This window comes from Vipera berus, assembly GCF_964194415.1.
Source record: "Vipera berus genome assembly, chromosome: 6".
Classification (NCBI taxonomy): Eukaryota; Metazoa; Chordata; class Lepidosauria; order Squamata; family Viperidae; genus Vipera; species Vipera berus.
The window spans coordinates 66,052,931-66,071,491 of record NC_138208.1 but is presented as its reverse complement, the minus strand read 5'-3'; the positions used below and the strand labels follow the sequence as shown (position 1 = coordinate 66,071,491).

The 18,561-nt window shown below is 42.1% G+C and overlaps 1 protein-coding gene across 1 annotated transcript in view; it reads left to right on the top strand.

Moving 5' to 3' along the window:
- The window catches only part of MCM5 (minichromosome maintenance complex component 5), a 30,067-nt gene that overhangs the window by 6,601 nt on the left and 4,905 nt on the right, over nucleotides 1–18,561 (top strand). The window contains exons 5-13 of the mRNA XM_081331873.1: nucleotides 310–482; nucleotides 1,246–1,401; nucleotides 1,583–1,749; nucleotides 2,081–2,252; nucleotides 12,513–12,624; nucleotides 13,456–13,599; nucleotides 14,489–14,554; nucleotides 15,530–15,706; nucleotides 16,403–16,515. Of these exons, the coding sequence (XP_081187999.1) occupies nucleotides 310–482; nucleotides 1,246–1,401; nucleotides 1,583–1,749; nucleotides 2,081–2,252; nucleotides 12,513–12,624; nucleotides 13,456–13,599; nucleotides 14,489–14,554; nucleotides 15,530–15,706; nucleotides 16,403–16,515 (1,280 nt within the window). The remainder of the gene's footprint in view (nucleotides 1–309; nucleotides 483–1,245; nucleotides 1,402–1,582; nucleotides 1,750–2,080; nucleotides 2,253–12,512; nucleotides 12,625–13,455; nucleotides 13,600–14,488; nucleotides 14,555–15,529; nucleotides 15,707–16,402; nucleotides 16,516–18,561) is intronic.

Genomic DNA, 18,561 nt, shown 5'->3' with positions numbered 1-18,561 from the left:
AGTAAGAAAGAAAGGGAACTTGTGGCTTCAGAAAGCAGATTCAAATGAACACTTCATTCTGAAGTGCATTTAAATGTACAACCTAAGAACCCTAGGTTCATAGGTTGCAATAAATAATACATATGTACGGCATGTTTTATATGCCTCATTCTGTATTTTTGTATCCTACAAATTGGAACATTACATTATGAACAACCTGTAGTGACTGTGGAAAAGAGATTTGGATTTTTGGATCTTTGGATGCTCTGGGCATATATTTTCTTTTGCAGTTTTCAGGATGGTTGTAATTTCTCCTTGTTTGATTTGAAGTCTGAACAGATGTCACATTTGGTGAAGATCCCAGGAATCATTATTGCTGCAACTCCTGTGAGAGCCAAAGCAACCAAGATCACCATCCAATGCCGCACTTGTCGGAATATAATACCTAACATAGCTTTACGTCCAGGTCTGGAAGGGTATGCTCTTCCTCGGAAGTGCAGCACGTAAGGGTTGCATTTTTTTTGGATTTTAGTGAAATTTACTTAGACACATATGATTATGACATATATAGTATGCCCTATTAAGCTTCATTAGAATTATTCTCAAATAATTGGTATAAGATTATAGCCTTTGTTATATGTTTCTTTTTATTTAAGGCAAAGTTGGGCAAATATTATATCATCCAGGTATTTGGATTAGTTACTATTAGCCACAAGCAACTTAGTAAAGGTTTGGGAGAGTTCTAGTGCAAAAACATTTGGAGCATGATTGCTTGTTTAAGATTATGTAGAGCTTTAAAAAAAACAATTTCTTGGAGAAAACCTGTAATTTCAATTGAAGTCTGCATAGATCAGTTAAAAGCATTGTTCTCTTGTACCCAGAAAGTTTAAAATGTATCTAATAAACTGAAACTGAGTTCATAAAAAAAATTGAACTCTGAATTCCCAAATGCTGTGTAGTAATGAAATGTGAGATTGAACACTACAACACTGGCAGTGAGATAGATGGTTGATATTGTTTAATTGGCCAGCTCTTAATACAACTCTAAGAATTTGGGTTAAAGTTTAGTGGATATGTGAATTCTATTTGCACCTAAGATGCACAGATTCAAAGTTTGTTTTAGATAACTGGACAAATTTTGTGCCCATAGTATTGGTATTTCCAAAATTTGTAACACTAAATTCTCATGAGAATGATTGAGACAGACATTATAAAATAGAAAAAGCTGTTCCCATTTTACCTGCACTGTCTTTCTTTTCACTTCAGGGAACAGACTAACCTAGCAAAATGTCCTTTGGACCCATATTTCATTGTTCCAGACAAGTGTAAATGTGTGGATTTCCAGACACTGAAGCTGCAAGAGTCTCCTGATGCTGTTCCTCATGGAGAATTGCCTCGGCACATGCAGCTCTATTGTGACAGGTGATGCTTCTGGATTTTTCAGCAGGACAGGACTGTGGTGCAACAAGAGACTCAAGAGAAAAATCCAAACAATATGTTGCATCCATGGTTAAAAAATATAGATGCATGTATGACCATTTTGTTACCCTTTTTGTTCCATTTTAAATTGCTTTTTCTTCCTTCCTTGCTCTTAATTTTCCAGATATCTGTGTGACAAAGTTGTCCCTGGGAACAGAGCTACTATCATAGGCGTTTACTCAATCAAAAAGGCAGGCCTCACAAAGATGAAGAGACAGAACAATGTTGGAGTGGGCATCCGGAGCTCCTACATCCGTGTAGTGGGAATACAAGTAGACACCGAAGGCTCAGGTAAAGCTTTAATTTGGAAGCCTGAATCTTATGTGAGATTTTGTGTCATGCCATACTTTTTTGCCCTTCCGTTCATTTGACTACGAAACATACTGGTCAAAAGAGAACTTGTGTTGTTTTGACCTGAGAATTAGCTCTTATCTATTCTACCTTTCTAATGTAGTCCATATCAGACTGAAACCAATATTAATCTGGGGAATTAAGACTCTTTAATACAAATGATACTGTCTGATGTCAGTAGTACCCTGCAGACTAGTTTTGGCGTGCTTGTGCTTTTCTCAGTGATGAGAGAGTCAACCCCAACCTTTCAGTATTATCTGTTTTTCTCTAGGGCGCAGTGTCAGTGGCTCCGTGACACCTCAGGAAGAGGAGGAGTTTCGGCATTTGGCTTCCATGCCCAATATTTATGATTTGGTTTCCAAAAGCATTGCTCCTTCCATCTATGGTAGTAATGATATCAAGAAGGCAATTGCATGCATGCTTTTTGGAGGCTCTCGAAAGAGGTAATTGGCAAGAGGCGGAGGGGAATCATAAGGAAAGAAAGTCATACAGGCTTATCTCTGTTTTACTATGAAGCAGCCTTTTTATATACTTAATATTTTCCTTACTTTTATCATAACTATTCCTGGGAAAGAAAATAATGCTGTTTACCCAGCAATACATGAAAAGGAAAGAGCAGCTATCTGTTACATGGTGTTTTCTTGAACTAGAATGGAAGAGAAAAGGTATTGCTATCTCTGCCCCATTTCCAATTCCCTTTGGGCTTTGATGTTCTTAATAACTACTCTTAGGCAGCTTCTAAGGGGAAAAATATTTCAAATAGCAAATTTGAGTGATTATTGTTGGCAAATGGAACCAAAATAGCATTGCAACAGCATAATTGGATGAGCACCAATTTTTAACCACCGCTTCTGTAAGATTTTGGTCTCAGGATCCCTTAACTTTCAAAACTAATTTTTCAAAAATAGCTTTGGTTTATGTGGGTTATAACAATCAGTATATACTGTATTAGAAATTAAAATAGGAAAAAAAAAGAAATTTTATTTGACTTCGTAAACCACATGAAGAGTCTCAGAACTTCCAGCAGTTCCCAGACCATCCTTTGAAAAATACTGAGTTAGACAATGAAAACTTAGTAGTTGGATAGAGTGATAAACATTATTCCCTAATATATAGGTAATTCATTGATCTTGTTAGAATATGTTGTTGAAAAAAATGGTTTGTTTAACAGAGTATTATTAATACACAGTGGAAGTTGTACTGGGACTTTTAGGCAAACAGTAATGCACTAACACGAGTTTTATAACTTATTTTTACTCAGACAACAAAAAGAAACACAGTAAGAAATAGTCCAAGTATCAATCCAGTATCATGCACATAAAAGTCAGTCCATAAAAAACATAGTATCAAAATACAAAAGCTGCTTACCAATATCAAAAACAATATACACTGTAGCAAGCAGTTGATTCTTGAGAGAATAAATATCAAGTTAGCAAACAAGAGAACAAGAGGTATCCAAACACTAACATCAAACACATATACAAGAGCAACTACGTGTAACATCTAACTCTCTTTTATGTGGAATAATTACAGCCACACCCTTAGGCCGTTTAACTCCTTAAAGGTGCTTTTACTCCATTATATGATATTGTCACCCAAATCAAGTTTAATCTCTAACAATCTCCCCTTTTGGGTGGCATATTATACATATATTTTTACAATCTCAAATTACACATATCACAAACAGATTTATGCTTTATAGCACCCTGAGCTTTAGTAAACTGGTCAGCAATATTATCTTCAGTTGCACAATATTCCAGTTTAATCAAATTATCTTTAACACATTGTCTGACATTTAGATACTGTAGATCCGTATGTTTTGATCTAGTTTTCACTGCAGCATTAGTTGCTAATTTTATAGCTGCTTGATTGTCTTCATACACTTTTATTGGTTCATTACAATTTAAACCCATATCAAACAATAATTGTTTCCATACCAATAGCTCAGTACATAATAAAGATAAACAAGAAAATTCGGATTCAGTTGTTGATAAGCTTATATGCTTCTGTCTGTTAGACCTCCATCCTACTAAAGCGTTTCCCAATAATACAACCAATCCTGAAGTGGATTTCCTGGTTACAGTATCAGATGCAAAACTAGCATCTGCAAATGCTTTTAGTTCCAATTCCTTTGTTGGCTCTAGATATAGAGAATAATGTATGGTGTGCTTCAAATATCTTAAAACTCTTTTCGCACCTTGCCAACATCTGGTTGTAGGATTCTCACAATATCTAGCTAAATGATTAACTGTAAATGCTATGTCAGGTCTTGACCAGTTACATAAATACATCAAGCTGCCTATTAATGATTGATATATCTTTTTATCAAAGACATTGCTGTTATCTGCTGAACTCTCAAAACCTTGAACCATAGGTGTTTTTACTGGTTTACAGTTTTCCATATTATAACGTTTCAGCAAACCATTAATTTTCTTAGCTTGAGACAGTTTAAATCCTTTACTAGTCCTGACAATATCCAGCCCTAGATAATGACTAATAGCTCCTAGATCTTTTACTCTAAATTTTCTTTTTAACCCTGAAATTATTCTTTCAGTTTCTGTTTCATCTTTTGCTATAATAGCAATATCATCAGTGAATAATAATAACAATGATAATTCACTATTTTGCTGTTTTATAAATAAACAAGGATCTGCAATACTAGCTTTAAATCCCAAACTATTTAACTCTTTTACTAAACATCTATTCCACTCATAACCTGACTGTTTTAAACCATACAAACTCTTATTCAGTTTCCAACAGTACCCTACCTTACTTTCTATTCCTGATGGAACTTTCATATATATATCATGGTTTAATGTTGCATGCAAATAAGCAGTTTCAATATCTACATGTTTTATACTATAATTCTTATTTGCTGCCCAAACTAAAGCAGCCCTAAGAGTGGAAGCTCTTAACGTTGGGGAAAATACTTCATCATAATCACTATTATTCTGTGCAAATCCTTGAGCAACTAATCTTGCTTTATGTATTACCTCTCCTGTAACACTTTCTTTCAGTTTAAAAACCCATTTACATCCAATTAACTTTTCTGTTTTAGGTATTTTAACCACTTGATAAACATTAAGATCTTGCAAAGACTTTATTTCTTTATCCATAGCTACTTTCCAATTCTTTCTTTCATTCTCAGGATACATTTTTATTTCTTCAACATTAGAAGGTTCAATGTCTATTTGACAAATTAAACCTGCCTCTAAACGATCAGGCTGTCGTCTTTCCCTGTTAGACCTTCTGAGAATTATTGGACTTATAGGTACATTTACATTATTATCTTCTTCCTCTCCTGTCTCCACTATCAGTGGTTCTTGTTTGATCTCTCTAGCAGGTTCCTCCTCTTCTTTATCACTTTCATTTGAGGAGTTAGTTAAATCTTGTTGAGGAATATATACAATATCTTCTACCCTTTCCCAGCCTGACTGTTCTTGAAAAACAGCGCTAGAACTACAATAAATGTTTTTAGTACCTTTCTCCCAGAACCGATAAGACTTATGGTTTAACTCATAGCCAACAAAAAATAATTGTTTAGCTCTATGTTCTCCTTTATTTCTTATTGAACTTGGAATATGTACCCAAGCAGGTGTCCCAAATGTGTGAATATAACTAAGATTTGGTTTTCTCTTATACCATAAGGTATAAGGAATTTTACCTGTAGCTGAACTAACCACATTGTTTAAAATATGATTAGCACATTTTGCTGCTTCTCCCCATAAGCTATCAGGTAAACCAGAATCTTCAATCATAGATCTAATCATAGCTTGCAATGTTTGGCCCCTCCGTTCAACAAATGCATTATGCTGAGGTCTATAAGGAGCTGTACGTCTATTTATTTATTTATTTATTTATTTATTTATTTATTTATTTATTAGTTTTTATAAACCGCCCTTCTCCCGAGGGACTCGGGGCGGTGTACAGAGGAAGGAATGTATACAGATTGAACAATAAATAATAAGAAACACTAATGAAAACAAACTGGGACCCCAATTAACGCTGTCATGCCAGGCCAGACTGCTGGAACAGGAAAGTTTTTAAGTCGCGACGGAAGGTACGGAGGTCAGGGGCCATCCGGATTTCGGTTGGTAAGCTGTTCCAGAGGGCTGGCGCACCTACTGAGAATGCCCTCCCCCTGGGGGCCACCAGCCGACATTCCTTGAGCGGTGGCACCCTGAGGAGGCCCTCTCTGTGGGAGCGCACAGGACGGTGGGGTGCTGACATTGGCAGAAGGTGCTCCCGTAGGTAGTCCGGACCCATGCCATGTAGGGCTTTGTATGTCATTGTTAGCACCTTGAACTTCACACGGAAGGTAACCGGAAGCCAGTGCAGCGCACGGAGGAGAGGTGTGATATGGGAGTATCGGGAGGCTCCCAAGAGTGTCCGTGCCGCCGCACTTTGCACCAGTTGAAGCTTCCGAGTGGATCTCAAGGGCAGCCCCATGTAGAGAGCGTTACAATAGTCTAGGCGAGAGGTCACAAGGGCATGGGTGACTGTACGTAAGGAATCCAGGTCCAGATAAGGCCGTAGTTGGCGAACTAGTCGAACCCGGGAGAAGGCCCCCTTGGTCACAGCTCCTATGTGGTCTTCCAGGGAGAGCTGCGAGTCTAGGAGGACACCCAGGTTGCGGGCCCTATCAACAGGTGGAAGTAACTTGTCCCCAATGTTAAGCAGTGGGACGTTCTGAATATCCTGGCTTGCCGGTACGTACAGCCATTCAGTCTTGTCCGGGTTCAGTTGAAGCCTGTTTCTCCCCATCCATTCCCGGACCGCTTTCAGGCAGCGGGACATCACGTCTAGGGCATCACTGATATTGTTTGGAGTTGAGATAAAAAGCTGGGTGTCATCAGCATACTGATGGTACCCTACTCCAAAACTGCGAATGATCTCACCCAGCGGTTTCATGTAGATGTTGAACAGGAGAGGCGAGAGGACCGACCCCTGAGGGACTCCGCAAGCGAGAGGCCTCGGGGTCGACCTCTGTCCCCCTGTCAGCACCGACTGCGAGCGACCCTGGAGAAAGGAGGAGAACCAACGCAGAACCGTGCCTCCCACTCCCAGTCCCCTGAGGCGTCGCAGCAAGATACCATGGTCGATGGTATCGAAAGCCGCCGAGAGGTCTAATAAGACTAGGACAGAGGAATGGCCCCTGTCCCGGGCTCTCCAGAGATCATTCATCAGAGCGACCAATGCCGTCTCCGTGCTGTAGCCCGGCCTGAAACCCGATTGGTACGGGTCTAGATAAACCGCTTCATCCAGGATCTGAGGAAGTTGGTGCGCCACCACGCTCTCAACAACCTTCGCAAGGAAGCGAAGATTGGAGACTGGACGAAAGTTATTCAAAGAGGATGGGTCCAAGGTGGGCTTCTTGAGGAGAGGTCTCACCACCGCCTCCTTCAAGGCGGTGGGGAAGTGACCCTCACTCAGAGAAGCAGAGATGACCGCTAGGAACCAGCCTCGTGTCCCCCTCGAGCTGCATAGGCCAGCCAGGAAGGGCACGGGTCCAGTAAGCAAGTGGAGGAGCTCAACCTTCTCATAATCCTGTCCACTTCCTTAGGAGTTACAGGATCAAATTCTTCCCAGATGACGTCGACAGGACTGTCCATGTCTTGTTCTTCCATCTCAGCCCAGTTGGAATCCAGGCCAGTTCGAATCCGAGCAATTTTATCCAGCAGATATTGACCAAATTCCTCGGCTCGACCCTGCAAGGGTTCCTCCCTCACCTCTTGGTTTAGTAGGGAGCGAGTCACCCTGAACAAGGCAGCCGGGCGATTATCTGCGGACGCGATGAGGGTGGAAAAGTAGTTGGATTTTGCCACCCTTATCGCAGCGAGATAAGACCTGGTGAGGATTCTTAGTCGCAATCGGTCGGATTCGGATCGACTGGATCTCCAACGGCTCTCTAGGCCCCGTCTCCGACGCTTCATCTCCCGGAGCTCCTCGGTGAACCATGGGGCTCGCTGGGATCTGCGCCGGGTCAGAGGCCGCAAGGGTACAACTCGGTCCAGAGCCTCCGTGGCTGCCTTTTCCCAGGCTTCCACTAAGGCATCCGCCGAGCTGTGGGCAGGGGGTGCGCGCGTGTCCCTAAGCGCTGCCTGGAACTTATCGGGGTCCATTAGGCGCCTAGGGCGGTACCATCTGACTGGCACCGTGCACCCACGGTGGGGGGTGGCAAGGGGGAAGTCTAGCCGTAGGAGGTGGTGATCGGTCCATGACAGGGGCGTAACAGTTGTGGCACCCCCACCGATATCATCACGCCACCGTCCAGACAAGAACACCAAGTCTGGGTTGTGGCCTCTCTCATGAGTCGGCCCAGAAATTATTTGCAACAGGTCCATGGCCGCCATGGAAGCCATGAACTCCCGAGCCAGTTCGGACGATCCTCCCAGGGATGGTAGATTAAAGTCACCCAAGACCATGAGTCTTGGGAATTCAACCACCAACCCTGAGAGGACATCGAGTAGCTCGGGTAGGGCCGCCGCTGCACGATTAGGTGGTAGGTACGCCAGCAGCAGGCCCAACTGCGCCCCTGGGCCGTATCTCAGTAGGAGAGACTCACACCCGACCATCTGAGGGACGGTGGTCTCTCGCGGGCTAAGGGATTCCCTGATGATAACTGCCACTCCCCCGCCCCTCCCATGAGCCCGAGGCTGGTGCAGTACCTGGAAACCTGGCGGGCAGAGGTCAACCAGAGGAACACCCCCCTCTGGGCCCAGCCAGGTTTCTGTGATGCAGGCCAGGTCCGCATGCTCACTCTCCACTAGGTCACGAATGAGGTGAGCTTTGTTAGCTACGGACCTTGCATTCAGGTAGACCAGCCTTAGCATGGGAGGGTGCGCACCTTGTACAGAGCGGAGATGACACTCCCGGTGACGATACGGCCCTCTGTCTGTGCACCTTCTGCCATTCCCCACCATCCTAGGGATGGGACGTATGTCAGTACGCCACTGGGTGTTATCGGCGACTGGTCCTTGTTGTACGTCGTCGCGAACGGCCGTGGGCCTGGCATGCGTTATGGTGGCTGGAAGGCGTGCCTTTCCCGCGCAACCATAGTCTTCTCCCTCCCCCCTCCCTAACCCCACAAAAAACTTAACTAAGAACTTAATCAGGGGCCTCTTGTTGGGCTTATGCTGGAGGCCCCTGACCCTGCCCGGCCATCTCTCAGAGGCCCAGTGGTTGGGCCCGTCATCAAGATTGGATGTGATGCAGGCGGGTCGCACCCAGGAGAGTGGGGAACCCCTGAGGGCGTGCAGTACTATGCTAGAGTATTGAACGGGCATAGTCACAGGTGGTTCCGGGAAGGCTGTCCCTGGATGGTGAGTTTGCAGGAGGGTCGAGTCGGGTAGGTGCGTTTCTGGATCGTCGCCCTGCCACTGCCACTTGGCCGGGCGAACCCCCAGAAGCAGGCCACTCCTCATCCTCTCACGATGGGTTGTGTCTCTGCTTCCGGAGGTGGTCCAGAACGTACTCTGGGTGAAGCATACCCCATAGAGCTCTCACCTCTATGGGGTTGCAGGTGTAAGGCCAGCCACTCTGCCACCGTGGCTAGCACCCAGGCCCGTTATGTCCTGTGGGGAGAGAATGGGCAAGGATGGTTGAGAGTGGGCAGAAGGCAGGATTGAGGGATCCATTAATTGGTGTCAGCTCTGGTGGTTCAGCCGCCCAAACAGTTCCCTCCCTGATCCTCTGGGCGTTGTTCCCGGCCGCAGCTCCATGGCCCCTACTGGTTGGGGACCGACCGGAGCGTGGCCTCCCAGAGGTATGGGAGACCCTGGTGTCATGCCCCTGCTGTTGCCGTCTCCGATCCAGGTGTCTCGAGGAGGTGGCTCGGGGTGTAGGCCGCAGATGCCTCGCCTCGATGTAAAGCTGGTCTGCGGTGTCTCCTTGATCACTCGGAGACGCCGCCGCTATCCGGGAGCAGATTAGGCAGCCGAGGCAAAAAACAGCAGCTCCGGCCCCGCTCAGGATTGTTGCAACGGCCGTAGCGGTACAGGGGGCGGGCCGGAGATGCCACGCCGTCAGTGCTACCGCCGCTGTCAAGGCCCCTGGGTGGCGAGCGACTAGGCCTGGAGAAACAGTCCCGGCCGCCGTCGTCTTCGCTGCCGCCACTTCCACCGCCCAGCTGATCCGCGGCGCCTCCTCTGAAACTAACAGCTCATTGAACTGTTTATTAACAAACTCAGTTCCATTGTCTGTTACTATGGTTTTTACATTTAACTGAGTTTTCCTTTGTACAAACTTGAGCCAATTAGATATTGTTTGTATAGTTTCAGTTTTTGACGTAAGGAGATAACAGAACCCATATCTGCTATAATGGTCTAGAATATTTAATATGTAGCAAGCACCCCCTAAACTGGGTTTCATAGGACCTATCAAATCCATAAATACCAGTTCTAATGGAGTTGTGGTTTTAAATCCATCTAACCTATTAGCTGGTGCTGCCCTACTCTTTTCTCTACCACATACGTTACACTGCAGATATTTCTTACAAGCCTTTAACTTAAACCCATTAGACAAAGCTACAGTTCTTTTTAGTGTATTAAAATTCACATGACCCAATCTTCTATGTAATAAATGAATACATTCATCATGTGGTTTTTGATTTGTACAAGTAGTAGCCATTATAATAGGATCATTGCTAATTACAAACAAACCGTCTTTCATATTAGCTATTAAGTTCACTTCATTCTTTTGAATAAGACATTCCTCCCCTTGGAAAGTAACTTTAAAACCTGCTTCCAATAATGCCTTAACTGATAATAGATTATAATCACATCTGGGAACATATAGCATTTCCAAATTTTGTTTTAAAAATGAACAGTAAACCTTACCCTCTCCAGAAACCTTGACTCTCCAGCCATTAGCCATAGAAATATATTTTTTACTAGACCTTATATTCTCAAAATCCCTTTTTATTTTTGAAATACAGTGTGTAGCTCCACTATCTACCACCCACCAATCGTGGTTATTAGTAGTTCTATTAGCTACAGCTACATTAATCAGCTTTTTATTCTTTCTATGGCTTTCCTTTCTCTGACAATTACTATTCTGACAAAACTTAGCAATATGTCCCTTTAACCCACAATTAAAGCATTTCCTTAAAATATAAGCAGATTCAGTCTTCTTTATTTCTTGTTGCAATGGCTCTCTCAACTGTTTTCTCTCCATACGACATCTTGATTCTTCCAACAACCTTCCAGTTATTGAAGAAACAGTTAGGTCTTCTTTGGACAAAACCTCCAAGGACGATACAAAGGCATTGTAGCTCTCATCCAATGATGATAAAATGATGTAAATCTGGTGAAGCTCTGAGAAAATAAGTTCTTTTTCTTGCAGTTCCAACAAAGTTGCTTTTATAAAGTTAAGGTGAGCTAACATATCGCCATTCTTTTCCAGTCTAGCTCTAAATAGCTTTCTGGTAAGATTTATATGAGCACCAACACTGTCCCGAACAAAAATCTTTTTCAACTTAGCCCAACATTTAGCAGCAGATTCTTCTCCACGCACATGGACTAGCTGTTGGTCTCCTAATGTTAGCCCAATGATAGATAGAGCCTTATCATTGTCTTTATTGAAGTCTACAATCTTCTTGTTATCTTCTTCATTAGTTGGATCCCAGGCAGTTACATCAGGAGGATTATGGACTATTTTCCAAAGACCTTGATTTTGTAATAGCAAACTACATTGTGTAGACCAGGATACGTAGTTTGACCCATTAAGCCGGGTAATGCAGAATGGATTGAATAGTCCTTGTGCCATTGTCTGAATTCGAAAACTCAGTTAGGAAATATAAATACAATACTGTGCCTGTCCTCAGCACCACACTGGATCTGGGCCCATAACCATTGTTAGAATATGTTGTTGAAAAAAATGGTTTGTTTAACAGAGTATTATTAATACACAGTGGAAGTTGTACTGGGACTTTTAGGCAAACAGTAATGCACTAACACGAGTTTTATAACTTATTTTTACTCAGACAACAAAAAGAAACACAGTAAGAAATAGTCCAAGTATCAATCCAGTATCATGCACATAAAAGTCAGTCCATAAAAAACATAGTATCAAAATACAAAAGCTGCTTACCAATATCAAAAACAATATACACTGTAGCAAGCAGTTGATTCTTGAGAGAATAAATATCAAGTTAGCAAACAAGAGAACAAGAGGTATCCAAACACTAACATCAAACACATATACAAGAGCAACTACGTGTAACATCTAACTCTCTTTTATGTGGAATAATTACAGCCACACCCTTAGGCCGTTTAACTCCTTAAAGGTGCTTTTACTCCATTATATGATATTGTCACCCAAATCAAGTTTAATCTCTAACAGATCTAGATGTTCCTGAAGTGAACCTCCTACTTCTCTTGCCATGAGTAAACATAGCAACAGCTAAAGGTTCAAAGTCTTCCCACCTCTGCAGTTACACCTTGTAGAGTTCTGGAAGAAAGCATGCCTGGTTGGAATCAGATAAGAGAAGTTCTGTTAGAAAAGTCTCAGCCGATTCAATTTGTGATGAGACTTATTTGATATTGGGGATTAATGAAATGTTAATGAGTGCAGAATGCCTGTTTGCGAAGCTCCAAGCAATTACCCCAGCTGTTTCCTATTTATTTCAGTGATAATAGGGAGTGGCTTTCTAACAAACAGTTCATATTGTCTCTAGTCTCTTATCAATTTCTCTCAATTTACAGACTTCCAGATGGGTTAACGCGTAGAGGGGATATTAATTTGCTCATGATGGGAGACCCTGGAACTGCCAAATCTCAGCTCTTAAAGTTTGTAGAAAGATGTTCACCCATAGGAGTAAGTAACTTGTAGGGCAGTTATGTACCTGAACTATAGGCATACCATTTTAATTATTAAAATTATACATTGTCATTCCACTAGTTTATAAGCTCATTCATCTTGTCTTCTGATTTTATTGCATAAACTGAAAAATACTGATATTAGAGGTTGTCTTGTTTGAGAAATCTTACTTGTTGACCTGTACATGGATAATTGGTATGATGTGAAGGTTGAAAAGATAAAACAGACGTTACTACTTATAGCTGAGTGATCAAAAGGCTAATAATAATGTATGTCAGGTACCAGGAGATGAAGAGTTTTTAATAAATTTTATTTTTAAGTCAGGAATTTCAACTTGGCTAATATGGGTGCTCAAGGCCTTTGTAATTGTATTGTCCTAAATAGTAAACAGTGAAGACAGAGTGGGATGTTATATAGAGAGAGCCAGTTTGGTGTAACGGTTAAGGTACTGGGCAAGAAACCAGGAGATTTATATTCCAGCCCTCTGTTAGGTATGAAAATTGACTGGGGTCTATCACTCTCAGCCCAGCCCTCCTCATAGGGTTTTTGTGGGGAAAGTAGGACACAGTGTATTAGTTATGTTCATCACCTTGAGTTATACATAAAAAGGCAGCTTGAACATATAATAATCTACAATTTGTGACTTAGAAGAAAGTCAAGGTCTGAACTAGGTTTTAGAGTACAAATTTAAGTCATAGAAAGGCAATTCCAAATTAATGGAGCAATATAAATGGGGAACCGTTTCAGAAGTAGCAGCTTTTTTCTTCTTTCACTATCAAGCAGAAGTTCTGACCTAGAATATTTGAGTCTCTTTTTCCTCCCTTCCAGGTCTATACTTCAGGGAAAGGCAGCAGTGCAGCTGGTCTAACTGCCTCAGTGATCAGAGACCCAGCTACACGGAGCTTCTTTGTAGAAGGTGGAGCCATGGTCTTGGCTGATGGAGGAGTAGTATGTATTGACGAGTTTGACAAGGTACAGATGGAATGGTTAGCAAAAAAATCTGTTGTAATACTGTCAAGAAATGTGTGGTGTGTGTTTTGAATGGGCTTTAAGATTGAAATACAGGTGGTTCTTGCTTAACAACCAGTCATTTAGCAACAGTTTAAAGGCATATACATAGAATGAAGGCTATTGCTAAGCACATTGATTTGTGCTTCTTAGATTGTAAGCCGCTCTGAGTCTTCGGAGAAGGGCGGGATATAAATGGGATTTTTAAAAAAAAGTTACAATGGATCTCCCCAGTGCTACTTATAACCCAATTTTGAAATTCCAACAATCATGCACTCCCATGGTTGGGTGATTAGAATTTGGGTGCTTGGCAACTGGCTCACATTTACAGCCATTTGCAACATTCTCTGCTCACATTTTGTGCCAGTTTCTGGCATTTACTTTTGTTTCCAACAAAATTGTGCACCTATATAATGGATTTGTTAATGACCATGGTGTTTGATTTAACAACTGCTGAAAAATCATAAAATCAGATGTAGTCACATGGTGAGCTGCTTAACAATCACTATGACTTACTGTATTTGAGGTCAGAATTATGGTTATAAGTCAAGGAATATGCATAGTAAGTTCAAATCACATTAAGAAGAGAGCTTTATATAAATTTATGCTTTCATTTTAAAGAAATTGAGAATAGTAAAACTTCTGTAATTCAAAAAGAACCAAACAAACCAACTTAAGCAGAGCAATTTTCAAAAATGTATTCATTTAAGCTACCAGTTTTACTGTGAATCCCAACTTTCATAAAGCAGCGCATAATTACTTTGAACATTATTTAAAATATTTTGACAAAGTGATATTATTTTCTTCCATATATGGAAACTTGGCCTGTTGTTTCCCCCGTTCTTTGAAAAAGATGCGTGAAGATGATAGGGTGGCCATCCATGAAGCTATGGAGCAGCAGACCATCTCCATTGCCAAGGTGAATTTACCATAGCTGCTTCTGAGAAATCCTCAGTTATTTTTTTCAGTCCATTTTTCTGTTCATTTACAAATGAATATGGATTTAAACCAGGGACTATTTATTTCTCACCAAGGATGAAGTTGACTCTGGATAAATCTCAGGGGAAGGGGAGGAAAGGATGCACAGTAGCAAGTAGGTGACTCCAAAGCATGAAAGGAACCATTCTGCTGACTTACTTGCCTGAAGCCTTTTATGCATCCATACAAGCTTTTGGAAATCCTCTCCATTGCATAGCAATTAGATTCTCATTTGATCTTGAAAGTAACTAAAACCTTGCAAGTGAGAAATGCTTGAAGGAACTGCAGATTTAAAGTTTTTACCAGAAAAGGTAAGGGTTTAGGAGAGAAGCCGGTGGGTCATATCAGTAAGTCTGAAAGCTTTTTTAGCTAAGAGACTGGGGGCTGTTCAGGCTGGCCTTAAAATATCTAATGCAATTGAGTTCATTCTTCCTTCTCAGGACTGCACAGCATTTTTTGGAGCCAAGGGCTTTGGGGTTTTTTTTGCAACCTGTCCAGGACCACAGTAAGCATAATGGTAACATTATGCAATCACAACTGGGCAGAGAAGAAAAAGTTGATTCTTTCTAGTATTGTAAAGTTTAAGGCAGGAAGTGGGTATTTTTTAAAGTTTTACAAAGGCTTAAGGTTCCCATTTGGTCCCTAACCCTGACAATAATTAAATTGGTTCAGCTTTTCTATAGAGAGTTAAGAGTGCCTTACTGTGGGCCTTGGAAAGTCATTGGTTATAGATTATTACACATTATTTTATAGGACATGATGGGGAAATGTTCTAGGCTGATTTGCATCTTACTCTAACTTTCCGTTTTTCTAAATGGTAGGCCCAATACAGTAAGAACTTGCATAAGTCCCATACTTTTGACTATACTATGTGCTGGTTAATACAGGTTTTTCCTTTCTCTGTGCAATCATGCAGGCTGGCATCACCACTACCCTAAATTCACGCTGCTCTGTGTTAGCAGCTGCAAACTCTGTGTTTGGACGCTGGGATGAAACTAAAGGAGAGGAAAATATAGACTTCATGCCCACCATTTTGTCCCGATTTGACATGATCTTCATTGTCAAAGATGAGCACAATGAGGAAAGAGACATGGTGGGTTGTTTGAATAGCCCAGTACAAAGTGGGGGAAATTGTATGGGAAATTCAGTTTTTTAAAACTAGAAACAATGGCACAAAGACTTGATTTTGTGAAAGCCTATATTCCATTTCTTTTATGTAACAGTATATCTCTAAAAGAAGGGTTAGATAAGGAGTGTAATTCTATATTCTCTGTAACCATTCTAGAGAATTTAGCCAATATTTTAGTCTTCCTTATAAAACAAAGCTAGCATTTGGAAGGCAGTAAGTATTCTGCAAATTTAGGTCCTATTGTATTCAAATGTTATCTCTGCCTGGAAAGTGTTGTAAAACCATTTATAAATTCTACAAGATTTATAGACTCTGCTTTCATATTACACCTACTCAACATTAGCATAACCGTAAGCCATTTAATCAGATCTTCTGTGTTCACATGATATGACTAACTACATATGAATGAGTTCAAAGTTTGATTGCCTAGCTTGTGACTGTGTTGCATAAACATACCCTAAATTGCTCTCCAAAGATTATATGAAAGGTGAATAAGGTATAATAACCTTATTATAACTAACGAGCAGTCAGTGCTTTTTTAAAAAAAGTTAGCATGCAGAAATAACAAAGCTGTTGCTTTATTGCATTAATAGTAAGTGCAGAAGGTAGTTTCAGTGGGGGTTTTTCCCCCTTCTACTTAATTTATTTGTTGTTCCCTAGACCCTGGCCAAGCATGTGATGTCACTACATGTAAGTGCCTTAACCCAAACACAGGCAGTTGAGGGTGAGATTGAGCTGCATAAACTGAAGAAGCTGATTGCCTACTGCAGAGCGTGAGTAAGACAATTGTAGCAGTAATTACATGGAAAGTGTGGTGGAAACCTTTCAAGCATGCTTCAGATTAATAAAAGAAAAAATAGATGTTTTGCTTTGGTTCTAGAGATTCAAAAGGTCTTCAGCTCAGTGCTAAAGCAAAAGCAGAATTTCCTTCATTCTGACTCGAGGGCCAGGGTGATATTTCAGCTCCAAAAATGCCTTCCCTCAAGTGTCCCTAAAGTAACGGTCCACATTAAGGAGCGTAGGGAAGACGGCCACTCAACCATGCTTAATAAGTTTCATGATGCTATAAGCATCCCAAAGATGCTAGAGAAGAAAAGGCATATCATTAAGAAATCACTTTAGAACAGGGCTTTTCAACTGGTGGTATGCGTACCCCCTGAGGTACATTAGCATGTGGCAGGTGATACGCGGCCCTGCCCAGCCAAGTGGTGTGGGGGAGGGAACAAGCCAGCGCAGCACAGCACTTATTATTATTATTATTATTTATTAAATTTTTATACCGCCCTTCTCCCGAAGGACTCAGGGCGGTTAACAGGGCATATATAAATAACAATACAAAAATTAAAAAGGAATTAAACAAATGCCCAATTAAAAATTACAATAACAATAAAAGCCCCATTAAAAAAAACCTAACATTCCCCATCAGGCCAGACCAGCTAGTTCAAATAAGTGGGTCTTCAGCCCGCGCCGGAAGGAGCGAAGGTCCGATGCCATCCGGAGCTCAACCAGCAGTTGGTTCCATAACGCCGGAGCGCCCACAGAGAAAGCCCTCCCCCTGGGGGCCACCAGTCGACATTCCCTGACCGGAGGCACCCTGAGGAGGCCCTCTCTGTGGGCACGCACAGGGCGGAGGGGAGTTGACGCCGGCAGCAGGTGGTCCTCGAGGTACTTACTGTGGGAGAGTCCTCTGGGGTGGACTGAGAGTGGCTGGGGTGAGGCAAAGGCCCCAGGCTCACTTCCAGCTCACCTGGAAGAGAAAGGAGGAGGAGGGGGCGGAGACAGGAGAGGCTATAAAAGGATGCAGTTTGGGCAGGAGAGGGAGAGAGAGAAAAAAGATGCAGCCTTGGGAGAAGGTGGAGTCAGCTGTATCTGCACTGAAGGGAAAGAAGAAGGAGGGTGGGGGGAGAGGAGATCAAGCAGGCCGGCCATTAGCCGATCTACAACTTCTGTGGCAGCCATCCGTGCTGACAGCAACAAACAGGCAAGAAACAGAGTGGGGGGAGGGTTGCTCTCCACGAGGAATGAAGAAAGACAGCAATGAAGAAAGGCAGCATCGGCTGGAGGTGAGGCACAGAGGAGGAGATTAGAAGGATTCTTATGTGCCTTTATGACTTTGAAGTTCTGAGATTTGTGCAATGTGGGCTTTGTGTTCTTAAGGAGTGTTTGGCAATTTCTATTTGGCTGATGGCTCATGTTAGATTCTATTGCTCTGCTATTGTTAGCTGTAAGTTTTGCTGCAACGGATTTTGAAGTATTTTTCTCCTGAATGGATTTTGCCTGTAGCATTCCTTTACTTACGAATGGAGCCGGCAGCCAGTACTTACTACATTTTATTTTTCTTCCTTAAGTGCCAGCTGCAGTAACTTTCCTTTCTTGCCAGTAACTAATTCTTAAAGAGGAATGTGTCTTTTTAAGCTAGTTCCCCCAGTTCCCTTTTCTGTCTCTGGAGGCTTTTCTTTGTTTGATGAATATACTGTATGGAAGAGGGAAAATATGGGGTGGGGGGTGGGGTGTGTGTCAAATTCTTCCTTCAGAAGGAGATGTGAATGAGAAAGAGGGAGGCAGGGAAGGAGGGAGGGAAGGAATTCCCACCTTAGCACTTGGCCACCAGCAGCCCTGCCATTGACTTTGCTTGTCAAAAGGTTGCAAAAGGGGATCACATGACCCTGGCACACTGTGACCATCCTAAATATGAATCAGTTGCCAAGCATCCAAACATAAATCACATGACCTTGGGCATGCTGCAATGGTCATAAGTGTGAAAAATGGTCATAGGTCATTTCAGTGAAATTGCAACTTTGAAGAGGGTTGGGTTTTTT